Source organism: Crotalus tigris, unplaced genomic scaffold (assembly GCF_016545835.1).
Source record: "Crotalus tigris isolate CLP2741 ecotype Arizona unplaced genomic scaffold, ASM1654583v1 scf7180000017680.1116333, whole genome shotgun sequence".
In the NCBI taxonomy this organism is placed as follows: domain Eukaryota; kingdom Metazoa; phylum Chordata; class Lepidosauria; order Squamata; family Viperidae; genus Crotalus; species Crotalus tigris.
In genome coordinates, this window is record NW_024096562.1 from 123,573 (window position 1) to 148,308 (window position 24,736).

The 24,736-nt window shown below is 36.4% G+C and overlaps 2 protein-coding genes across 11 annotated transcripts in view; one reads left to right on the plus strand and one right to left on the minus strand.

The window, feature by feature from the left end:
- Positions 1 to 883: 883 nt before the first annotated feature.
- Positions 884 to 17,156, plus strand: SKP1 (S-phase kinase associated protein 1). Of its 4 annotated transcripts, none has more exons than XM_039337491.1 (7): positions 941 to 1,094; positions 2,690 to 2,786; positions 6,717 to 6,790; positions 8,450 to 8,593; positions 9,238 to 9,378; positions 10,113 to 10,176; positions 16,002 to 17,156. In XM_039337491.1, the coding sequence occupies exons 1-6, from the start codon at positions 1,092 to 1,094 to the stop codon at positions 10,146 to 10,148; spliced, it is 495 nt and encodes a 164-aa protein (XP_039193425.1). In that variant the 5' UTR covers positions 941 to 1,091; the 3' UTR covers positions 10,149 to 10,176; positions 16,002 to 17,156. The 4 variants fall into 4 exon arrangements, with proteins under 4 accessions (XP_039193427.1, XP_039193425.1, XP_039193426.1 ...); XM_039337492.1 differs by lacking the exon at positions 16,002 to 17,156 and adding an exon at positions 14,329 to 14,507; XM_039337493.1 differs by lacking the exon at positions 16,002 to 17,156 and having other exon boundaries at positions 884 to 1,046; positions 10,113 to 10,820.
- Positions 17,157 to 17,501: 345 nt separating this feature from the next.
- TCF7 (transcription factor 7) overlaps positions 17,502 to 24,736 on the minus strand; it is a 163,102-nt gene continuing 155,867 nt past the window's right edge. For 4 of the 7 annotated variants that reach the window (XM_039337487.1, XM_039337484.1, XM_039337485.1 and 1 more), the window contains one exon: positions 19,353 to 19,575. In XM_039337487.1, the coding sequence (XP_039193421.1) occupies positions 19,496 to 19,575 (80 nt within the window). In that variant the 3' untranslated portion in view covers positions 19,353 to 19,495. Of the gene's footprint in view, positions 19,599 to 23,675; positions 23,749 to 24,736 lie in introns of all 7 variants that reach the window. The other 3 variants (XM_039337486.1, XM_039337483.1, XM_039337488.1) reach the window with 2 other exon arrangements.

A 24,736-nucleotide genomic window follows, 5' to 3' on the forward strand; every position in this document is an offset into this window, starting at 1 on the left:
ATGGGAGGAGTAAATGTAATGCTATTATATAAGCAGACCCCTTTATACGCTTCTTTCAAACATCCATGCTGTTAAAACTTTTTTTTTGGGGGGGGAGAGGGTGAATAACCAATACATCAATTTTTATTCTTGCTAAAGAAACAACCTGAATAATTCTCCTAGCTGGGTAATGGCAACTAACATCTTACTTGATATAAAACAGTAGATGTAGAGCCTGTGCCAATGTTAGGGTGATGGTAGTTTTTTTGTTTTTTTTTACCAATGATTACATGTGGAAAACATACTTGGACTGATTCACTTATAACCCAAGGGTTCGTTGAAACGTCTGATGAATTTGTGGACACACACATATAACTCTAACATAGTAAATTTAATTTCCTCGGCAGCAATGAACTGCTTTATATCTTCTATTTCAATTTCTCTGTCTTTATCAATTACTTAACATCTTGTGTGTGTGTGTGGCAAATAACCCCACAGAATAATAACCATAAGGAGCTGGATTCACACAGCACCCAGGATTATCAGACATGAATTACGTAATTGTCCAACTACAACAGAGAAATGAGAAAGGAATATAAGTATGTCGCCCAGAATAAACGAGAAACCGTCCTTTCTATTATGACGTAAAATCGTCGCCATCCTTATGAGCGGGCTTGTACCGGCAACTTCCGAGTCTGCCTGAAGGACCCCGAGATACTTATTATCTAAATACGTTTAAGGGTCTCTTTCTTCCTTTTTATATAAATTTGGTTATTCCCCTCTCGGTCCTTCCGCAGTCCATCTATGATGAAGCGGGGAGGGGGGACGCGTTGCCTGCTGAGTCGTCCAGCGCAGGCACTCAAATGACCTACCCAGCGCCGTGAGTGGAAGGGGCGGGGACAACGATTGGGCCCTCGGTTCGGATCCGCTCCGCCCCCAACTTTATAAAATGCAGCGGCCGCAAAGCGCTCCAGTGCGCCTTTAATTTGAGTTGTGTGGTGTGTTTTGTGGGGAGAGGCTAAAAGGCGCCACCGTTGCCGCCGCCGCCGCCGTTGTGCTGCCTCACGGTGAGTGAGGCCGAGGCCTGGTTGAGGTTCGGGCCTCCTCAGCGGATGGTGAGGGGCGAGAACAAAGTTAGGAGGAGGAGGAGGCTTGTAAGGCCGCAGGGGAGGACAGGGATGACGGCTTGAGAACCTATTGCAGGTGGTTGCTAAGGGAGCGGCTTTTTCCTCGGAAAGGGGTGCGGAGACGCGCAGCCGAAGGGCCGCCTCCGCCATCTCTTCCAGTAGCCCGGCTTGTCCTGGAGACGGAGGAAGGGAGGGAAGGTGACTGACTCTAGGAATCCGCACTCCTTTACAGAGGTTCCTCTCCCGAGCCAGTGGAGCATTTTCTCATCCTGTTTCCCTCCTGTTAAGGAAATGGGGTTTTGTTTTGTTTTGTTTTTTTAAAAAAGGGAGTTGATACGTGCTGCATTTCTTGACTGTGAGTTTTCGCAGGGCGTCTTTAATTTGTAAACCGTGCACACTTCAAGAGGAGAGTTGTTTTGCCGGAGCGAAGCAAGAATACCGTAGTGAGAGAAATAAAGGATAGGGCTGACGTAGCTAGCCGGCCACTTAACCTTCTCTTGTTTTATGCAGAGGCTACCCTAATGCTTAGTCACGATTGCCCTTTAATCTGAAGGGCTTATAAAAACTCTATTAACGATCTGGTGAGTTTTAAGCTTATTGGAAAAAATGCAAGTAACAATGATAAAAGGGCTGGATGCAAACCTAGCCTTAGGATTTAATGATGTCCTAAATCAGAGGATTTAAATGAGGATTAAAGTGTCCATTTTGACTAAACAGATTCATCCTGATCCCAGTGCTGCACAATTAAAATGTTTATACTGTTACAATTGATGCTTAACATTACAGGTATATTTTGTTTATTAAAAATGCTTATGATTTTAATGGGAACTTTCCTTATGAAAAATATTGTGCCTTGAGCTCTCCAAGGTAGTATGCAGTACTTACGGAATACTAAGAAATTTATTATCCACTTTTGTTTTAAGGGGTCACTGCAGCTAAAATTACGAATTTTGCTTGATCTTATCCAAAGTAGATTGTGTACTTTTTAGATACTAGATTCATATATTTAGTGATTTCTGGTTCTATATCTTGAAAAATAATTTGGGTACCGATGGATTGACATCAATTTATTATAAGATTTTAAGTGATGAGATGATAGAGCCCTTAAAGGAATTTTTTAATAATATATTATTGGGTTTTGGTCATAAATTTTTATTAGGCATGTGCAGCACTTTATATTGGAAAGTAAAAAGTTGCTTTGAAACATTAAAAGGCAAAAAAAGGTTAAACAAGCTTCTTGAAATACTTGATCAAAATATGTATTTTAGTCTTATGCACCAATATTCCATAATAAAGATTAGTTTGGCAACATTGCAAATATAGTCAGAGTAAGTTGTAATCTGATCAAGCCTTTTTTTTAGCCATTACTTTTAAACAAACCATACCTTAAATGGTTTGCTTTACTTAGCTAATATTATTGACCACATTATGATGATGCAGGGATGGATGAAATTGAGCATTGCAAAACAAAAAAAATCCTTTGTAAATATGGTTTACTGTCTCTTTTTTGATAGGAGATGCTAATGAAACCACAAATGTCATACATAAAAATATAGGTAAAATATTTTTTCATTCATTTATAGATGCCTTCAATAAAACTGCAGAGCTCCGATGGAGAAATATTTGAAGTTGATGTTGAAATTGCAAAACAGTCTGTAACAATCAAGACTATGCTGGAAGGTATGGGCATCATAAAGATAAATGCTTTCTGTATTTCTGTTTCTCTCTCTTTCTGCACACCAACCATTTTTAATTTGATAAACTGGACTTTAATCTTTGAATCAGTCTTAGGGGTCATGGGATGTCTGTCTTTTAAGAGGGTTTTTACAACCAAGTGGATTTCCTGAGACTAAGAGCTTCTTGGCAAAGGTATGGGTAAGGTTGTCTTAATTTTTGTTTTAGAGCTAATAGTGAATTCTTACTGTGTCTTGCAATTGGGTTACAGTTAAGCCTTGTGAAGTGATAATATAAAGGTAATAGAAAAGTAAAAGGTAAAGGACTCCCTGCGGATTTTACTCCCCTAGTTGTTGCTGACTATAGGGGGAAGTACTCATTCCGTTTCAAGGCCATTGAGCCAGTGCTGTCCGAGGACATTTCCGTGGTCATGTGGCCAGCATGATGTCACAGAATGGCGTTACCTTCCCACCGAAGTGGTACCTATTTATCTACTTGCATCTACATGGTTCTTCAGCTGCTAGATTGACAAGGATGGAGCTCACCCTGTTGCATAGCACTTGGATCTCGAATCTGGTCTGCCAGTTTTTCCAGCAGACAAGCCCAATGTCTTGTCTGCTGACCCATCACGCTGTTACAAGGGGTCATAATTATCTGTCATAAGATAATTAAAATGTGAAGTTTTGGAAGCAGTTAAGCCTTGCAGGATGAAAGCTTAATTCAGCTTGTCAGTATATTAAAAAAAAAATGATGAGGAATTTAGCCACATAACCTATTTTTTTAAATTGATTGTTCATAAACCTTGGAATAAGAGTCTAGAAATCTTTAAAGATTTCTTCCCAGAATTTTCACTTGACTAGTGTTTTTAATATGGATTTGACATTTTTATGATCTAGTGCATTGATTTCAAGCTACTTTTAAAACAGTTTGAATGTTGGAGGAGTAAGTAATTTTTGCAGAAATTTAGCCCTTTTCTCTGCCATAAATGATTATAATGTATTCAAATTCTGTATTATAGACACTTTCTAAATTTCATTCTCTCTCAATTTCAATAGATAGTCCTTGGGCTACAATGGCAGTTGTAAGCAATGTAGTTATATAAAACAACATCACATGACTGTCATTTAATGATGGCAATTCCAGCAGTACCAGTAGCCACTGTTAAACAAGAATTGTGTAGGTTGTTGAGGACCTCACATAATCATGATTTCCTATTTCTTGCTGGCTTCCTCATTGCCTTTGCTTGTAGGAAACCAGCATGAAGCTCAGAAATTGAGCATGTGACCAACAACATGCTGTGTTTTAATTGTAAGCCAAGTCTTGAGAACTGAGATTGCAATCATGTGGCTATGGGAACCCTATGATGGCTGGAACTCCAAGGATCCATCATAAGTCCCCCCCCCATACAACATTGTCATAACTTTGAATGGCATTGAACAAATGGTCATAACCTGAGGACTAGTTGTAATCATCCAGATGATTGCTTGTCCCAGTAATAGTAAGTAGAAAGGGGAAATGTGAAACCTTTTAAAATTTATTTCTGTAAATTTTTTTATTTTGAATAATGCAGAAAATATTTAAGGAGTGAAAGGTATTGGTCTGTTTGGAAATTCATTGAATAAAGAAATAAAACAATAATATATTCAGAAAAGGATGTTTTGTGTGATAAAAATATGCATTTTCAATCCCTTTATGACACTCCCAATTAATATTTGCTATATCTGATTGATAAAGTGGATGACAACATTTAGAATATGTAAACTTCTTTTTTATTATATTGGTGGTTTCTTCTATTTTAATTACTCTTGCCTGTCCATTTTTACTAAGTAGGGGAAAACAAAGTGATACTACATTGTTTAGAGTTGAACAGCTTGTAGCTCCATTTGTAATACAAGTTATTTTAAAATATATTCCATTCCTGAAATTGGTAAATTTTTGCATGAGGTATACTGTTACAGCGTATATACCAAATATGCTTTTTCAAGTAACACAGAACCATATTATTTGATTTTATATTTCATTTTCTAAAAAGTTGTTTCCTTCAAAAAATCTAGATATCTTTTTGATTAGTTACAAGGGAACAGCTACATAAAATACTTATACAGAGACCATGGCATAACATTGGAGGGTTTTTAAAATGTATATATTTACCATTATATAAAATGTTTGTATCAGGATACAGGAGCATCTGGACAGACTTGAACACTGGGCGCTATCTAACAAAATGAAATTCAGTGGTGAAAAAAGTAAGGTTCTACATTTAGGCAAGAAAAAACAAATGTACAGGTATAGTATAGGGGGTACCTTGCTCAATAGTAGTAACTGTGAGAGGGATCTCGGAGTCCTAGTGCACAATCATTTAAATATGAGCCAGCAGTGTGCTGCAGCTGCCAAAAAGCCAACACAATGCTAGGCTGCATTAACGGGGATAGAATCAAGATCATGTGAAGTATTAATAACACTTTACAATGCCTTGGTAAGACCACACTTGGAATACTGCATCCAGTTTTGGTCTAGTTTAATGAAGAGAAGGATGAGGGGGGACATGATAGCAGTGTTCCAATATCTCAGGGGCTGCCACAGAGAAGAGGGAGTCAAGCTATTTTCCAAAGCGCCTGAAGGCAGGACAAGAAGCAACGGATGGAAACTAATCAAGGAGAGAAGCAACCTAGAACTAAGGAGAAACTTCCTGACAGAACAATTAACCAGTGGAACAACCTGCCTCCAGAAGTGGTGAATGCTTCAACATTGGAAGTTTTTAAGAAGAGACTGGGCAGCCATTTGTCTGAAATGGTATAGGGTTACCTGCCTGAGCAGGGGTTTGGACTTGATGACCTCCAAGGTCCCTTCCAACTTTATTATTATTATTATTATCTTGATATATCTGCCCTCCTTTTATGCTACACTTGAATTTATGCCACTTGTTCTGGTCATGTTTCTTCACTGCTATTTCAGGGTATTAGACAGCTGCTTTAAACCAGATAAATCCATCAATTAAAATGGATTAAAATGTACTTGCAGCTCTATTCAGTGTAAGCCTGGAAATATTTGTTTTAATCTCATTTTTTGGGAACAGAATGAAATGTATATTGTTATGTGCTTCAATAATCATAGTAGCTTAGGAAGACTTAAATAAAATATTCCTCACTTTTATAGTTCTCATTCAGCTCTTTTCAAATTTTAATATTTTAGCACAGTGGTAACAACTAATTTTAAGTAAAATGATGCAATTAAGTTAATACAAGAGTAAAGGTTATGAGAAAATAATGCTTTATTTCTTATGTGCAACATTTTTTTTAATATGGGTTATGTTTTGAATTATAAACAGTTCTCACTTAACGATTGGGATTGGGAATTTCTGTTGCTAAACAATGCAGTAATATATAGGATGTCACATGACCATATTTCTTAGGGATGGCAATCCTGGCAGTCACCATTGCCATTGTTAAGTGAGGATGGCGGGTTTTTAAATTAGGATCTCATGTTAACCTTGATTTGTGACTTCAGCTGGCCTCCAACAGAGTCAACAAGGAAGCCAGTAAGTTGCAAGTTCTGAGCAGGGGTTGCTATGTGTATGGTTGGGGTGGTGGTTGTGCTTTGTGGTGCCATGTGAGTGTGGTCCTTAAGTCATTTGCTTTTATGAATATTTTATGGCCTAGAATCAGGCATGTCAAACTGCATCATACTGAAACCGCACCCACTCCATTTTCGGCAATGGGGAAAAAGTAACGATACGTTGTGCGATGTCATGAATTTGACATGCCTAGCCTAGATAATGGCCCATGATGATGTTTAAGGAGCAGTAGTAGAAACTGTTTATTCATATCTCTCTACACAAAAATAGCAAGGTTTTTTTGAAAATGCTAGATTGGCTTAATTATTTTATTAGTAAAATGGCTGCTAATATATTTTTCATTGCTTGTTTTTCCTTCTTAGACTTGGGAATGGATGATGAAGGAGATGATGACCCTGTTCCTCTTCCAAATGTTAATGCAGCTATACTAAAAAAGGTAATAATTCTATTTTAATAAAATACATACTTTTGTTATTTGGATTGTAGATAGTTTTAATTCTGTTGTTTTTATTGTGATATTGTAAAATATGATTGGTGGGATAAAATTAAATATATTTCGTTGGGCATGATGTCATTATTAACTGAAGATCTTGAATTTCTGTACAATAGTAAATGCTAAAGCTACGAGGCCATCTTTGGTTGAGGTTTTTCCACACTGCAGTTTATTATTGGCATTCATGCAATAATTGTTTTCATAGAACAATAGACTATAGTATTTAATATTGTTTAAGTTCTAACTATTGTCTTAATATTTAATACATGTGTTTTATGCAAAGTTTATGTTTAATAGTATATTATTGAATATTTTCTGTGAGCTACTTAGATTTTGAAAGATTGATTACAAATGTCTTTACACTACTTCGGTCAATTAATAATTAAACAATTCCTCTGAAAAAATTAGGCCTGTTCATCCATGTGGAGTTGACTCTTTTCAAAGGATTAGTTTTTTTAGTGGAGTTCTTTTGAATCCCTTGTTGCTTCTGGAAGGACGATTTTCTGGTCAAGAATGCTATTGTCTAGCTTTGCCATTGTAACATCTATGCCATTTCTGGAAAATGCAAGTTTGTGTTGATACAGAGAGTGATTAAAGCATTTGTTATATAGAACACTGCAGTGCACTTCACACAAGGTTGACCTTGAATCTTTAGAAGTTGCATTTGTTGTCCATTATTCACCATTTTTGTTGTCCATTTTGTGCTATTTCTTCTATCACTTGCATTGATTAAAATTAATGTTAATTTAAGTTATTTGGGGGTTTCTTATTTTTGTCATAGTATTTGTCATACTGAGAACCCTTTAGAAAGGTAAAACTACGAAATAGAACTTTCTTGTGATAATAATCCAAATATACAATTTTTATTTGATTAGATTATTCCTGTTTGGTTTATTTTTAGGCAAATTGTTTATTTTTAACTTTGTACTTTTTAAATGTTTAAAATTAGATTTAATTTTAGAGTACTTTCTATTCATGATGTTTCTGTACTAGAAGATGGTTCAAATAGTTGTAGAAAAAGAAAATATTTGATTATATATTTAAAATCAGTGCAATATCCTGGCAAAATTGTTAAAGGATTTATCTTTACCTTTATTTTAGACATAAAAAAATAGAAATTTGCATTATTTTTTATATTATTGAAAATATTTTTCTAGGAAGTAGCTAAACTAAAGTATTTTAGTTAGGAACATTTCTGTTGATCATTTTTCTGACTATTTTTCTTTAAATCCTTTATATTAGTATAATTATGCCTGGAATTCAGAATAATAAATTATGTAAGAAACATGTGAAATCTGATTCATATTTTCTATTTTTCTGCCTCTAAAAGATTGGCACTTGAGCGTGTTTAATTTGAAAATGGGTACAGCCTTTTGTTTAAACCCATAAACCATGTTTGCAGTATTGTGCTAAGCCAGGGGTAGGCAACCTCGGCTCTTTTATGACTCATGGACTTCAACTCCCAGAATTCTGGTGCCTACCCCTGTGCTAAACAATGTTTATACAAAAGCTTTGTGGATGCTAGTAGAACGCTAGTTTAGAGCAGTAGAAAACAAAATAAATTCTATAAAGTTTTTCCATAATATATTTCAATTTCCAAAGGTGATTCAGTGGTGCACCCATCATAAAGATGATCCACCACCTCCTGAGGATGATGAAAACAAAGAGAAACGAACAGATGATATCCCTGTGTGGGATCAAGAATTTCTCAAAGTAGACCAAGGAACTCTCTTTGAACTCATCTTGGTAGGTTGGCCTAGTATGTCCTGTTCCACTGATATTGACAGACTAATGAAATATTGGAGTATAATAGAGCTCGTGTGTATTTTAATGTCATAAGTACTTTGCAGTTGGGTTAAGCAAAATGCCCAGAAATCTAAAATATCAAATGTCAAAGCATCATGATTGTAAAGATGCAGAGATAGACAATGCAAGCCAACTCAGTAAATGGAATCACTGAAAGCAAGTTTAATTAACTGTGTTTACAGGATTAAAGGCTGAGATTTTGCTTAGTTTATCTCAGAAGTTTAAACTAGAAAAAGTACGTATGTTTACCGGTTTGTAGTTCTTGTTGCTTTTTGAAAGCTCAGCAGAACTAGTTGAACAATGAAAACTTGATATATTGTATCGTATGGAATACCTATTCCAAAGTACAGAATTTATAACAGCACAGTGTAATTTTAACTGGCAATCCTTACAAAGTCTGTAAATAGAAGAAAGGCCTTTAGCAATAATATTTTTAGATCCAGCAAGAAAATAGTTACACTGGGCTTCATTTCAGTTATCACTGGTTGCTTTTGTGTATGATTACTACTAGAAATATAATGTGCACTGTTATTTAATGGAGCACTGATTTGCAGAGTCTTTAAAATCTGTTGCTTTCTGTAAAGGCTGCAAACTACTTAGATATCAAAGGCTTACTGGATGTGACATGCAAGACTGTTGCAAATATGATTAAAGGCAAAACACCAGAAGAAATCCGCAAGACTTTCAATATTAAAAATGACTTCACTGAAGAGGAAGAAGCCCAGGTATGTCAAGCCCTTTTACTTAAAACAAAATCTATTTATTATTTAATCCTACAATTATTAGTTGCTTTTTATTGCATAATATATATATGTAGTTTGTTGTAAAGCTGTTGCATAATATATATATATAGTTTGTTGTGAAGCTGATGTTGCAGTGAGACTCTAAAATATTTGTTTTTATAGACAAGTCATTGCCGATTATAGGGGATGGTGCAAGAGAGAGAGGGAGAGGGAGGGAGGGAGGGAGAGAGAGAGACACTTAGCAGTTTCAGTCTTGCTATTGTTAGATTCCAATTAGAAGGACGTTTCAGTCTTGCTATTGTTAGATTCCAATTAGACCAGTGGTTCTCAACCTTTTTAATGCCGCGACCCCATAATACAGTTCCCCATGTTGTGGTGACCCCCAACCACTTATACATCACCGGGTGCCAGGGGCATGGCCAAAGAAAAGGGGAAAAAATGGCGGACAGCCTTGTTTGGCGACCCCCGTGAAATGGTCCTTCGACCCCAAATGGGGTCCCGACCCACAGGTTGAGAACCACTGAATTAGACGGACTTGCGTCAAATGTTCTACTATGGAATTACTGTGTGATTGTTTTAAATTATTTTTAATTCTATCACTATAATTGTTGGACTGCAAAGAAAATTTTTATATATATTATATATATATAAATATCTAGAAGAGGTATTCGACGTAGCTCTTCAGGTGTAATTGTAAGGTTTGTCTTTATTTTTAGGTACGCAAAGAAAACCAATGGTGTGAAGAGAAGTGAAGCTTTGTGCCTGATCCCTAACAACACTGTAAGGATTGTTCCAAATATCAGTTGCACTGCTCTGTTTATAATTGTTAATATTAGACAAATGCAGCAGCAAATGAAGTTGTACTAGTCTGGTGGTGTTTTCTTTACATGTGTAATGTTTGAATATAGATTTACATTTTATGGTTTAATCAGTGTAATCTGATTTCCTTATTTTTCCCTCTTCCCTAAATAAAACTAAACTCCATGAAAGTTCTGTATGGCAATTAGCACTACAAACTAGACCTTCCATGCTTCTGAATGTTTCACTGTCACATTAAAATCCTTAGCATGTCAGAATTCAGAAGTCTCTGACCTTGTAAATAAAATTAATTGCAAAAGTTTTCTGAAACTGAATCGGTGAAGCCTACTTTTATTCATGGAGTAAGAACCACAATATGTTTTGGAAAAACAAGCTGGAATAATTGTTTTGGGATTCTTCCATCTTTTGTAGTAGTGACATTATTGTTTAGACTAAAGCAAATTAGCTTGCTTGATACCTACCATTCTAATCTAATATAGGTGTGACCATGGTAGCGCCTGAGCAGTTAAAGCTCTCTTCTGGCTAAAATACTTAATACTTCTGTCAATAGGTATTTGGTATGTACCTATTTTTAAAACTAATAAAAATTTCAGTTTTGACCAAAAGTAGATTTCTGAAAAAAATTTCTTGGACAGTTAATATCGGTTTCAGTGTTTCCTTATAGCTATCAGAAACACAACATCAGATTGCAGTGATTTATCATTGCACGCTGAGTGGTGATATGTATTAAGATCCTAACACTTGCCAGTAGCTGAGTATTTTTTTCATTCTTTGTGATTCCGTTTAGGGGTTAGAGGAAGAAAGTAATAAATAATGTAATAAGCACTCTCCCCCCACTTTCTGTATGAACACTAGGTAGAATAAAAGTTAAATATTTAAAGATCAGTGATGAGCTTAAGCATTTAATGTACAATACAGAATTTTAACATTTAACTATGCATAACAAAGTGCATATACTCGGCAATTTCACAAATTTGGTCATTATCAGAAGTAATAAAGACATTTTGTAATAAAATGGTTGCCAAAAAGATTAATCACTAATAATATTTTAATATAAAAATAAGTGTATTTCCTACAAAATAGTTCAGACACCACTATACGTTTCAGTTGAAGAATCTAGTGAGGATAAAATGAGTAATGGAGTTTTAGAATTTGTCTCTTTTCAACATATGACAATTAGATGAGAGAATGATGAAAAAACAAAAACAAAACAATAAAAAATGTGACAGCAATGGAATCTTAGTTTCTGAACAAAGTCTCCATTCCAATCCATCCACTATTTCTACCTCTGTGCCTTAAATGTTTTATCTATGTATACATACACTGCTATTTTCAAGGTGCTGTCTCAGAACACACTTGGGCAGCCTACTGAGCCTAGCATGGGGTAGCATTGGAATCTGTTTTCAGATGATAGCAGTGTTCTGTTGTAAAAAAAAAAGGTAATACAAATCCTTTTTAGTCACTCTCATTGTTCAGCTGTTATAAGGGAGCAATTAGTAAGGAGAACTGAGGTTATTGCCTTGATAAGAATTACAGTGAGGGAAAAAATTATTTGGGCCCCTGCTGGTTTTGCACATTTGCCCACTAACAAAGAAATAATCAGTCTATAATTTTAATGGTAGGTTTATTTTAACAGTGAGAGAATTACAAAAAAATCCAGAAAAACACATTTCAAAAAAGTTATAAATTGATTTGGATTTTAATGAGTGAAATAAGTATTTACCCCTTCGCAAAACATGACTTAGTATTTGGTTGCAAAAACCCTTGTTGGCAAGGGTCAGAGGTCAGATGTTTCTTGTAGTTGGCCATCACGTTTGCACACATCTCAGGAGGGATTTTGTCCCACTCCTCTTTGCAGATCCTCTCCAAGTCATTAGGGTTTTGAGGCTGACATTTGGCAGCTCGAACCTTTAACTCCCTTCACAGATTTTCTATGGGATTTTCTATGCTTCTTCTTGAGCCACTCCTTTGTTGCCTTGGCCATGTGTTTTGGGTCATTGCCATGCTGGAATACCCATCCACGACCCATTTTCAATGCCCCGTATAAGGGAAGGAGGTTCTCACCCATGATTTGATGGTACATGGCCACATCCATCATCCCTTTGATGCGGCGAAGTTGTCCTGTCACCTTAGGAGAAAAACACTTCCAAAGCACAATGTTTCCACCTCCATGTTTGATGGTGAGGATAGTGTTCTTGGAGTCATAGGCAGTATTCCTCCTCCTACAAACACGGCAAGTTGAGTTGATGCCAAAGAGCTCAATTTTGGTCTCATCTGACCACAACACTTTCACCCAGTTCTCTGAATCATTCAGATGTTCATTGGCAAACTTCAGACAGGTCTATATATGTGCTTTCTTGAGCAGGGGGACCTTGTGGGTGCTGCAGGATGTCAGTCCTTCACGGCGTAGTGTGTTACCAATTGTTTTCATGGTGACTATGGTCCTAGCTGCCTTGAGATCATTGGCAAGATCCTCATGTGTAGTTCTGGGCTGATTCCTCACTGTTCTCATGATCATTTAACTCCACAAGGTAAGATCTTGCATGGAGCCCAGACCGAGGAAGATTGAAAGTTATTTTGTATTTCTTCCATTTGCAAATAATTACACCAACTGTTATCACCTTCTTACCAAGCTGCTTGGCAATAGTCTTGTAGCCCTGACATCCTTGGACAACTCTTTGGTCTTGGCCATGGTGGCAAGATTGGAATCTGATTGATCAATTGCTTCTGTAGACAGGTGACTTTTATACAGGTAACAAACTGAGATTAGGAGCACTCTCTTTAAGAGAGTGCTCCTAATCTCAGCTCATTACCTGTATAAAAGACACTTGGAAGCCAGAAATCTTGCTAATGGATAGGGGATCAAATATTTATTTCACTCATTAAAATGCAAATCAATTTGTAACTTTTTTGAAATGTTTTTTCTGGATTTTTTTGTTATTTCTCTCACTGTTAAAATAAACCTACCGTTAAAATTATAGACTGATCATTTCTTTGTCAGTAGGCAAATGTAAAAAATCAGCAGGGGATCAAATACTTTTTTTCCCTCACTGTAGCATTTGTCTGGAAATTTGGGTGAAATCCATGCTTTCTTGGCCATATAAACAAGAAGGGCAGAGAACTTAGAGCCCAAAAGAGCAGTAATGGAGACTTCCCTGTAGATTTCAAAAATGTGTATTGTTTGTCTTTCAGTTTCAGAAACTTAGTTCTGTTCATAATTATCCTGGTTCCTTCCTTCTACATTGCTGTCTGCAAACTGAGATCAAAGCAGTGTGGCTGGCTGTCATCTCACAGAATGCATTTTGGCAAATTACCCTAGTCTTTTTCATCAATGAAGAACAGCTGTTCACCTAATTTGTTTTTCACTCCCTTGCCCTGAAGAAAAGTTAGGGACAAGATGGTATTTCTCTTTTAATTTTAAGGGGAAGATCAGGCTAGGTGTTTTTACCCACCAGTTCCATATACAGTAGTGGTTAAGGCACCAGGGCATAAACTGTATAAGTTCTAGTTCTATCTTAGGTATGAAACTAGCTGGGTGACTTTGGATCCAGTCGGGTTCTCTGAACCTTACAAAGAAACTCATGGCAAAACACTTCAGAAAATCTTTGCAAGAAAGTTGCAATCCAGGCAGTTACTAGGAGTCAACGTTGGCTTGAAGGCGCCATTTGCCTTCTAATAATGGCTGATGCAAAATGAGACCCAATCTGTTTTAGCCATTTGAAAAATGCTATTCAACTGGGCCCTTTCAAATGGAAAACAATGGCTTTCTCTTTGATGGTGGCTACAGCCTCATTTGGGGAAGCACAGTTTAACTATAGGAAACAGTCTGAGCATTGGATAATATAAATTAGTGAAATGTTACTTTAAAATAGTTGGAGATATGTACTTCACTCAAAGTTGAAGATCACAGCTGATATAGTATTGTACATGTATAGTGAATAAGAGGGGAGCTCACACAAAATCAGACAGCAAAATCAGACACCTTCTGCATGTTGCTCCTATAGTGCCTTTATTAGATTTAACATAATTGCAGCTTTTCTGTCAACTGGTATAGCCCTATCCACTTGAGGGAAACCTCTTATCCCTGAAATAGCATTTTTTTTTTTTTTGTAGGAAGAAAATAAAGAAATTATAAAGAAAATAGAACGATCAATTTTCACTGCCACTGTCTACAAGTGGCTAACTAAATCTAGCATTGTTGATTTATGCACTTAAGATGCTGGTGTTGATTGAAGTTTTGATTGCAGTTAATGCATACTGTCTTTAAGAATAAAGTCCTTTTAATGCTGTTAGATAAGGTGCTAAATGTTCAGTTTTAAATTCGAATGCTTGATGAATCTAAAATTATTGTGGCTCTTTGTTTTCTTCATAAACTGTCACATACACATATTTTTATAATATATGGAAATGCACACACACACACACACACAAAATATAACATTGTTTATAGGATTATAGTCCCCAGTTACCCATTTTTGAATGGACAATCTGGTAGATCACTTTTATTTATAAAGCCATAAACAAATTTTAAACAAAGAAGCAAAACAAATTCAAGATTAAAAAAAAACCAAATCTCCAGATGATAATTGTACAAATGAGAGAAATTTTCCCCTGCTACATACTTACAGAAATTTTTTTTGTGGCTTATTACAGTTAAATTTCGACGACATGGTACATTCAGTCTCTTCAGAAAAGCAAATAGTGGCATTAAAACTGCACTTGCTGTGTATACATTTAACTCATGAGTAAAACACCATGATTAAAGCTTTCATTTTACACAGCGAGGGAATACAAAATACAGAAAATTTAATATAGCGTTTTTAAGCATCTCTTTTTGGCATTTAAGTGATACTTGCATTTTTTGAATCTCGATTGTTTTTAAATGTTTCTAAATTCTTGTGACTGCTCTACTCTTGACTAAAATAACTTATCTTCCTAGTTACATAAATGATAATCATGCTGATTGAATAGTTAATTCAGTTCCATTTTTGCACATCTAGTTATGGACTCATCTGATTGTAGGTGCAAATGCAGAAGTGCCTCTTTATGAGCTATGTTTATATCATTGGGTTCAGGAGGCTTTCACTAATTTCAGAGTTCCTCTGAACTATTGGTTGGGTGACCCTTTCTGGAAGAAGAAATCAAGTATAACATTTTAAAGAATAAAATTTCAAAATGATGATATTCTAGGGGAGTGCTAGACTTGAAATCAGGTTTCGGCAATTTTTTGATGCCAAAAGACACATCTAGTTTTCCATGGGTTACTAAAGGCTTTACAGGAGGACTATTTCATGTATGGCTAAAGATACTGGCTGGAAGCTGGGAGACTCTGTTCTAGTCCTACTGTGAAAGACAACATCAACTGTGACTTAGTACCAGTCACAGTCTCTCGGCCCTAGGATGAATGCAATGGCAAACCACTTCTGAAAAATGTTCACAAGAAAATTGCATGGACTTGTTTGTGTAGTTTTGTAGATCAAAGCTAACTCAAAGGGACAAATAAAGTAAAGTAAAATTCTTATATGTATGTGGGCTGGGATTTTCCCAACTCTGATAAGTTTTTGAAGCTAAATTATTTTAGGATTTTGGTGAGTTTTTGCCCTAAAGATGGGGGAAAATACTACCAGCTGTTCTTAGCAGTCATGTCATTATATTGGATGGTTAAGTCAGATGGCTAAAAAAAGTGGCTGAGAGACTATGGCTTATGTATTTTTGGTTTAATGAGGTTTCTGATAACATTCCAAAAATTCAGATTAGGAATCACTTTTCTTCTTGTTTCCCTTCAGTTCCTAAGATACTTGAATGAGAACATCATGCAAGTATTAGGAGGATCAACCTGCAATTCTACCTTTGATTCATTTATGGTCAGCTTACTCACTACTTTCAAACTGTAACCTGTCAGCATTACTGTCTCTTTCTAATCTTTCTGAAAATGGAAGGAAAAGAATGTTAGAAGTTAACTATGGTTGGAGTCTGAAAAAAATGAGGTCAATGAAAGAGTTTTCTCAGTCCATATCAAATGTAGGTCTACAGTTAAATAATTATTAATTTGAAGTTGTAGACTGTCCCTACCATTATTTATACTGATTTAAAGCTGTAGTTAACCGATTTCTCATTCCCCAGAAATTTCTGTTTTCCTTTTTAAGAGAGATAAGTGGGGAAAATCGGAAGCAGTTTCTTCTCATTGCCGCAGAATAAAGTACTATGGGAAATGTGCTGCATGCTCCTCAACGCTGCAAATTGCGTAGTTAACTTTGTGTGTTAGCTTGCATGTAAAAATAGTTCTATTTGATTTACCTGAATCAGTTTTTTTCTTCCTTTTTGTTCCTTTAGAGCAGTGTTTCTCAACCTTGACAATTTTAAGGCATGTGGACTTCAACTCCCAGAATTCCACAGCCAGCAATGCTGGCTGTGGAATTCTGGGAGATGAAGTCCACATGCCTTAAAATTGTCAAGGTTGAGAAACACTGCTTTAGAGGTAGGCTTTTCTAAACTTTATTTCTTAAGGATTCAATATATGGTTGCTTCAATAAAAGACAGTTAAAGAATGAACATGCTAATGTAGAATGCTTGTTCTACACTGCATTCTTTACTAAGCTTCATGTTGCTCAATTAAAAAAACAAGCAGCAAGCTTGATACAATGGATAAGTATTTAGATTTTCCTCTTATTTTACTCTCACTAGTTAAATATGAATTTATTTCAGGTTTTAACTAGCAATAATTTTCGCCTGGCCTGTGTGTGTTCAGATAGTGCAGAGATGCCATCAAAATAGGGAGAAGGCAAATATGAATTGTCATAGATGTATGCTTTATATTGTTCAATATAAGACCTGAAAAAATATGTTGTTTATTAATACACTTACAGAAAAATACTCCATATGAATCTGAAAAACTGGCATTGCAATAAATTGTAGTGAGAGCAGAACTTGGTTCAATCAAAGGTTCAAATTGTCTTTTCATCAGAGTGTATTGTATTGCTACTGCTGTTCTTACTTAGAATGGAATCTGGTGCTGCCCTTTTTAGTTACAGAATGGTGTTAGGAAAAGAGGGAGGGAGACAATTCTTCTGTTCTCTTCAGCCTACATTTCCTCCCCACCCCTACTCCCCCACCACATCTGTTCTGGGAGGGATTGAGTGATAGCACAAGAGAATAATTAGTTGTGCAAGCCATCTTCCACCGGTGCAATATTGGATTTTGCCCAAGGAGATATCATAAACAGTAAAAAAATTGTCTAAGAATATTTCAGAATAGTGCTTTAGTTTAAAAAAAAGAGATGAAAAACGTAATGCAAAATCAGTCTTTAATTGAAAAATCTCTTATTCCAAATAAAGGCTAGATTTTTATGAGATTGCCTTAGTTACAAGGTTTGTTGATTGAAAAAGTTACTTTTGATTCATCGACCGTAACAGTGATTACAGCAGTGAGTTTAAGATGTATTATAAGAGAAACCACTAATCATTCATTTGCTCACAACTTCTGCAAGAGACATGTTTGGGCTAGTAATCTGTCATGCTCTACGAGTGGTGAATTAATGGGTTTTAATGTCAGTTCATGCCACATTAGAAAAAATATCATAGGAGGAAAAAAAAGGGAATTATATATTCTTTGTCCATGCTAGCCAGTCATGTTAATGCTCACACCCGTGTTCAGATTTATTAAGGTCCTTTCATATGGAGTGAAGTGATTTAGTTTCAAGTCCATAAAGTTAGAGAAGTGGGTTGCAAACACTTCAGGGCTGTTATTTTGCAACCTTCCTTTGATTTCCAGAAAGGTTAATGTAGGGTTTGTTGAAATACCATTGTAAAGGCGATAGGGATCTACTTTATCATTGATAATGAAGTGACTCACCCATTTCAGCTACTCCACATTATGAATTTTCCTATCCTTTGTCCAGTAGCTCAGCACTTCCATTGATGTTATCTCAGTATGTTGGGATTGGTTGGTATCAATGTGTGACTCTAAATTTGTCCTCTGAGAAAACTACTATCCCTAAAGTAAGCACCAGAAAGGGACCATCTGTGTGGATTACATGGTTAAAGTTCAAAGCAATCAACTTTACTTAGCACTGAAAATGAATTGGGCTCTGGGGAAGCGTATAACTTTCAAATAAATATCTTCCCTGTAGAACAGACAAAAGGGATACAGAGAATGAAGAATATGACTAGGCTTCAATATTGCAGTTGTAGAAATGATTCTATAGGTAGAGTGTGCTATCACAATTGGCTTGAAATAGATGGTGGGTATATCTTGGCAAGGTTTTAAAAAGCCACAAAGACTGCAGAGTAATTTTTTTAGTGATTATAGAGGCACAACTTATATCATTTTCTTATTTCCCATTCATTACATAGCAAAAGCACGGTAACCTGTGAAAAATAAGTATTTTTGAGTTTTGCATATTTTACAGTAGATAGCATAAAAAAATCTTTACAGCTAAAAAATTGTGATGCACACAGCCCTATGCCTGGAATACTAGACAGACTTTCACAGCCAATGTTTTCTCCTATTTTATCACCTAATAAAGCTGCTGGATTAAACATTTATTAATGCCATCCTCCCTTGATCCCAAAGATGAGGCATAATTAAATATTTTAGTTTCTTAAAAGTTGCTTTATACTTTTTCTGTGGAACATTTGAGCTTGTCACTCAATACTGGTTTTGTAATGTGTAATATCTATTGGATGGCTGAAACTCAGGATTTTGACTATAATAGTTTAATAAATGCCTTAATGTTTGTAGCATCTCTCATCTGCAATTAAATCAGTGTATTTTGTTTTTATCTCAGTTGGAAAAGGAATTAAGTAATTCAATTACTGACCAGAATTAAGTTTATCTTCATACTTTTCAAAGAGACTGTTGCTGTCCTTACTTAGACAACACTTTTAGTGCTGCAGTACTGTTGTTTTTTGATTTGGCTTTTGACTGACTTTAAGACTACCATTTGATGGCACGCTGAAGTTGTCTCTCTGTAGCTTCTGTATGCGGCAGAACCAATCAGCAAAGTGCCTGATGAATCTGTGCGCCTTATTGTCACATTAGTACTATGTTCCTATTGATACCATATTGCACCCTGAGGATTCACTTGGCACTATGGATTTATGAGGCACTGTTGAATATTTAGAAGGAAGTCCCGATGTGATTGTAGCAGTTTTGAGATGTGCAGATAAAGAAGAAGGATTGGCTTGGTTTTGGTGTATAAGATCAGCAGGAGCAGCGAGCTTGTTTGGAATAAAAGCAGGGGATGTACACTGGAGCACATCCAAAGGGGAGGGAGGGGAATCTATAGTACTTCCATTGGAAGAAATTGGGCTGGAGCAGTGTCCTTTTCCTTGTAGGTACCGAATGCACTTCTTTTTCCTCCTAAGAACAGTGAAGAGAGTTATCTGTAAATAAAGGGTGAATTTACAAGGTCATATTTTAAAAAATGAAACCATTATAGCATGTCATACAAGTATAGTGTCTAAGGAACAAGGATTTATACAGAAAAACATATTTGTTCTTCTATCACTCAAGTTTTTGTAAGAAGCATTTTTTTTAAAAAAAAAACTTACTGTCAAGTTGTATTTTTTACCACTAGATGGGGGTGTAACTGTAAAACTGCTAACATTTCTCCAAGCCGATGGGCAAAATAGATAAAAAGTTATCAGAAATGTTTAATTATGGTTATTGCTCTCCAAGGGGTTACTGAAAGCCAAAAAAACCAAAAAAACCCCAAACCACACAGGAATATGTAGATTTCGATAATTCCCAATAAATAACAAGTATAATGTTTTTGAGTCAGTCATTTAATTGGGTTTTCTTAATTTAGTTTTAGGACTTATGTGGAGAACAGATCATGTTTTAAGTTGGGTGTAGTGGTTAGAAACTAGAAATGGACTAAAACCCGGAGACCATGAGTTCTAGTTCCACCTTAGGCATGAAGCCAACTGGATGACTTTGGATCAATAATTTTTCTCAACCCTTGAAAAGAAGCAATAGCAAACCACTTGAAATCTTATCTAAAAACTGCAGGGACTTGTCCAACCGTTACAGAAGTCAAAGGCATCCTCTTCCCCCCCCCCCAAAAAAAAAAATTAGAGATGAGTAGTGGTTTTGGCAGGGGTAATTCTAAGGATGCTCTGTCCATACTTGAGCATATTTCAGAAATTATTCTGCTTCCTTAAGTATGAAGTAATTATAATTCATTGACTAGCTAGCTTGACTAACAAAGGATGTCACATTAATTTAAAAGCTATAATCTTATATTTTCCATTGCAGTTCTGCATATTTCCATTACAGCTTGGGCAAATCATTAAATATTTATTTTGACAATCAGGCTTGAACTGTGAACGCAAACAAATTCATTTTCACTGAAAATGCAATCTAATTCACCTTGATTAAGGTATTTATGTGCTCTCAAACCACTTCGGGCAAAGGCTGTGGGAAATGAACTCTCTCAGTCTTTCCACCCAGGATTAGTTGATGGATTTTCTGCCAGACAACTTCAAAATTGCCTGGCATAGCATGCAATGAAGCTACGTAGCCTGGAAAGTCTTCAGCTTATGGGAGTGGATCAATGGTGCAACCCTACGATGGATATATTCTAGGCAGTTCTATAGCAGACACCACAGGCAGTCTATATGAGCCCTCTTGGTACATAAAGATTTTCCAAACAGGTTGATTTTGACCAGTACAACAGAGTTCTTTGCAGCATGCAATAAAAGTGGCCAGCTTCAAAACACTTCAATCTGAGAATTTTCAGCTTATAAATGCAAAAAGAAAGTAGGGGGAGTAATGGTGATATTTTGGCCATTATACCTTGGAGAGTTGTACAATTGATGCCAGTCAGCCACACATCTGTGGACTGTTGACCAACATGGGAAGAACTGGTGGCAATTTCACTTCAAGTCCCTTTGGCATTGGCTGTCAAAAAGTCTGACAAGCATGTGTCAGGACAGGTGACATATGCTTGTCACCTGTCTGACCTATTTAGCACTTGCTGGGGAATGTTCCTGGCCAATTATCTTGAGAAGAACAAGTAGGCCAATGGTGCCACTGGCTGCCTCTGCCTAGGATACACTGGATAATGCTCTGCTATATTCTTCCAGCCTATGGCAGGAGATGTCTCCCCTGTGTTGAGAAGGCACTCTCAATCTTCTCTCACAGGCCTTGCCAAAGAAGATTTTTCTCAGCCCACATTCATAACTCAAGCTCTGTGGGAGTATGAAGAGAGGGAGTCTAAAACAGACTGAAATGGAACAATTGTCTTAAAAGTTGGAGGTCTTTACTGCATTGTGAAACAACCTCAAGGGAATGCCACATTTGAAAATTTGTAGACTCGTATTATTTTGGGGAATGATAAACCTGTAAGCCAAGGATTTGAATTGCAGTAGGAGATCAACCCTGACTGCTCTTTAGAAGGCCAGATCCTGAAGTTGAAACTCGAAGTACTTTGTCCACCTAATGAGAAGGAAGGACTCACTGGAGAACAGCCTAATGCTGGGAAAGATTGAGGGCATAGAAGAAGGGGACGGCAGAGAATAAGGTGGCTGGATGGAGTCACTGAAGCAGTAGGCGTGAGCTTAAATGGACTCCAGAAGATGGTAGAGGACAGGAAGGCCTGGAGGAACATTGTCCATGGAGTCGCGATGGGTCAGACACGACTTCGCAACTAACAACAACCAAGATCCAGCTGTGCTGCCTATCTAGACATAATCACTATCCTGCTCCCTTTCAGATGTGCAAATTGGTTTGTGCATCACATTTTAGAAGAGGAGGAGGTAAGGAATTAGCTTCAAAGATGCAGCTCAACTACTTTTGTTAATCTGGAATCACTACAAGCAAAATGTTAATTCTTACCTCAGTATAAATATATTCAGAAAGAAAAGTTAAGAGTGCCATATTTGTATTGCTAGAGAAGTTCACTATTGTTTCTAGTCTTGAACATTAATTGATAACGTATTCTATATGGATACCATTTATAAAAGAAAACATTTAATAGCAAATAACAAGATCAGAATGAATATTGAAAGGGTTTTTTTTCTAGAGGTTCAGCGTTCTGATGGCTAGGTAGACATGATGCAACCATTGCACATTGTTACAGAAGCCATTATGTATTGAATTCCTTCGCTCAATAAACCAGCATTGAAAGAAATTATACCAATCATCAAAGTAAACATTCTGTATTTAATTGGAGGATTCAGATTGCTTGAATCAACAAATTGGGTAAAATCAGGTTGGGCTGAGAGAACATGTTTTTAGATCCTGATCTTCCAAATCTAGAATAAACATCCCGACATTGTGCTTCCAAAGAGCACCGAGGTTTTCCTTAGGGCTAAGTAGCTCTCCAAATTCAAAGAAAAGTACTGAGAGCCATCAATAGTATGACAAGAGTGTGAAAAGTAAATTGTCTTCTATTCTAAATAAAAGCAAGATAACGCTGTTATTATGGGAAAAGTGAGTAGATACTTTTTTATCTGTTTTCCATGGGAAAGGAAGGATCTGAACCAGGATTGCTCAAAGTTTGAAGGCTCTGTGTTCTTCCTTTTCTGTGTTACAGTATCTCTCAAATAGACTTTGGTTTACAGATAACTTCTTTGTTACTGTTCCTATCATAAATGGAAGCCATTAGGTTTGTATTACATTTGCAGAATCCTATTTTGCTTAGAAATCCTACCCCCTCCCAAAATAAATAAATATTGGGAAGTTCTGTCTATATAAAAGCCCATCTTTGAAGAGCCCTGTGTTACAGCTTTTTTTTCCATTCATTATTTTAAAAATAGTCTGAATCTGTTCTGGAAGAAAAAAGTGGGGACTGTATGTTTACATTATCTTCAGCCACAGATTGCTTCATTTGCCAGGATAAGAAACTAAAACAACCAGTTGTAGGGAACTGTTGATGCATAAGTATTGAAATCAACTGATACCAAGAATAATACATGTCATTGCTTCCTTAATAAAAATTCTAAGGAGCAGGAGTCATTTTTATTAAAGGACTACTAAGAAGAGAGAGAATCGTGGAGGACCACATGTTAAAAAGCCCATAGAAGCCATACTGTTTGGATTGGCAATTGGCAAGGAAGGGCATATAGTACCTGTCAGTAGGTTTTGGTTGCTGATTCATGAAAAAGTAATCTGATAGTTTGCCACTTTTACATTTAGTCCATTTTAAATAAACCTGATACCCTTTTCCAAAAATTTAATCATTTTCTGTATACCATTCTAATTAAAGTTCCCGCCCTCCCCATATACTATGCTAAGATATTTTACTAATTTCTCTCTTCAGCCTTAAATGCAGAAAGGCATCTGTAGGTCACTCAAACGGAGCATGTGGGAAATTGAGAGTAAGCCTAAGCAGCACCATTAGTAGAGTTAGAAAAGGCAGCTACAGAAATGATGCAAGAGAGATAAATCAAAATAGAGAACAACCATCTTTGTGGTAAGAAACAAGGCTGCAAAGCGAGAAAGTTCCTGATACACACCTGCATGGGCCGCACCAGTCCATTTGTTGGTTGAGGCCAAAACGAGCTCTGCATTTCTTAGGAGAGGCAGGATCTGAACAAGGAGCATGCGTATTGAATGGGCAAGGCAGAGGCACAAACAGCAGCAAGAGCAGGAGAAGAAAGAAAAGATGCAACGTTGATTTAGCTGCTGAAGACAAAACTAAACAGGCCATGTAAACTCAATTCTTCACATAAATGTCTACTAGCATCATCTTTCTCCCCCCCCCAAAAAAAAGTGAGTGTTCAAACAAATAGATTTGATAGAGCCACAAATGCAATGATTAAGAAAATAAATTGCAGATCACTAGTATAAAATACTAGGGTTTTATTCTTTATTTTATTTTGGTCACTATTGTCTTTCAACCTATGCATTTTTAGAGAATATATGAAAAAGCCCTTTAGGTTTGATTAGATCTGAAATTCTGTTGAACAAGCAAGCAGGTCTGCTTTTTATATTAGAATTTTGTTATATTCTTCCCCATATGACATCCTATATGCTAAGTCCTTATTGTTAAACAGGTTAGGGGGGGGGGAAGCAAGAAATCACTTAGAAATTAATGATACTTAGCTACAGTCTAGATCAGAAGTAGGAGTGTAGCCCTCCAGATGTTGCTGAACAATAGCTCTTGGAGATCCAGCCCACCCAGCCATTGTGATTGAGGCAGCATCTGGTGGTGCAAGGGATCATCCTCTAGCTAGACACATAGCTTTCACATGGGTTTATAGTACTTCTGCCTGACTGAGTTTTCTGTAGACATTTTTCAGCTCATGGATGCTTAGTCCCAAAAAAATATGGCTGCGTCAATAAATTTCTATAGGAATCTGTTGTTTTTATTGTTGATAACAGGGATTCCAAGCTCATGTGTCAAACACTGAGACCTAGACAATTATGTGATTGCTAGAACAAAGGTATATGAGACAATAGCCAATATTACAGTATGTATGGAAACTTACATTCCAAAAGCTTTGGCTGGGGCCCTCAGAGAACTTTCTTCTTGCTATTGAAGATTTGGAAATAATTTTTACTTTTTCTCTTTTCT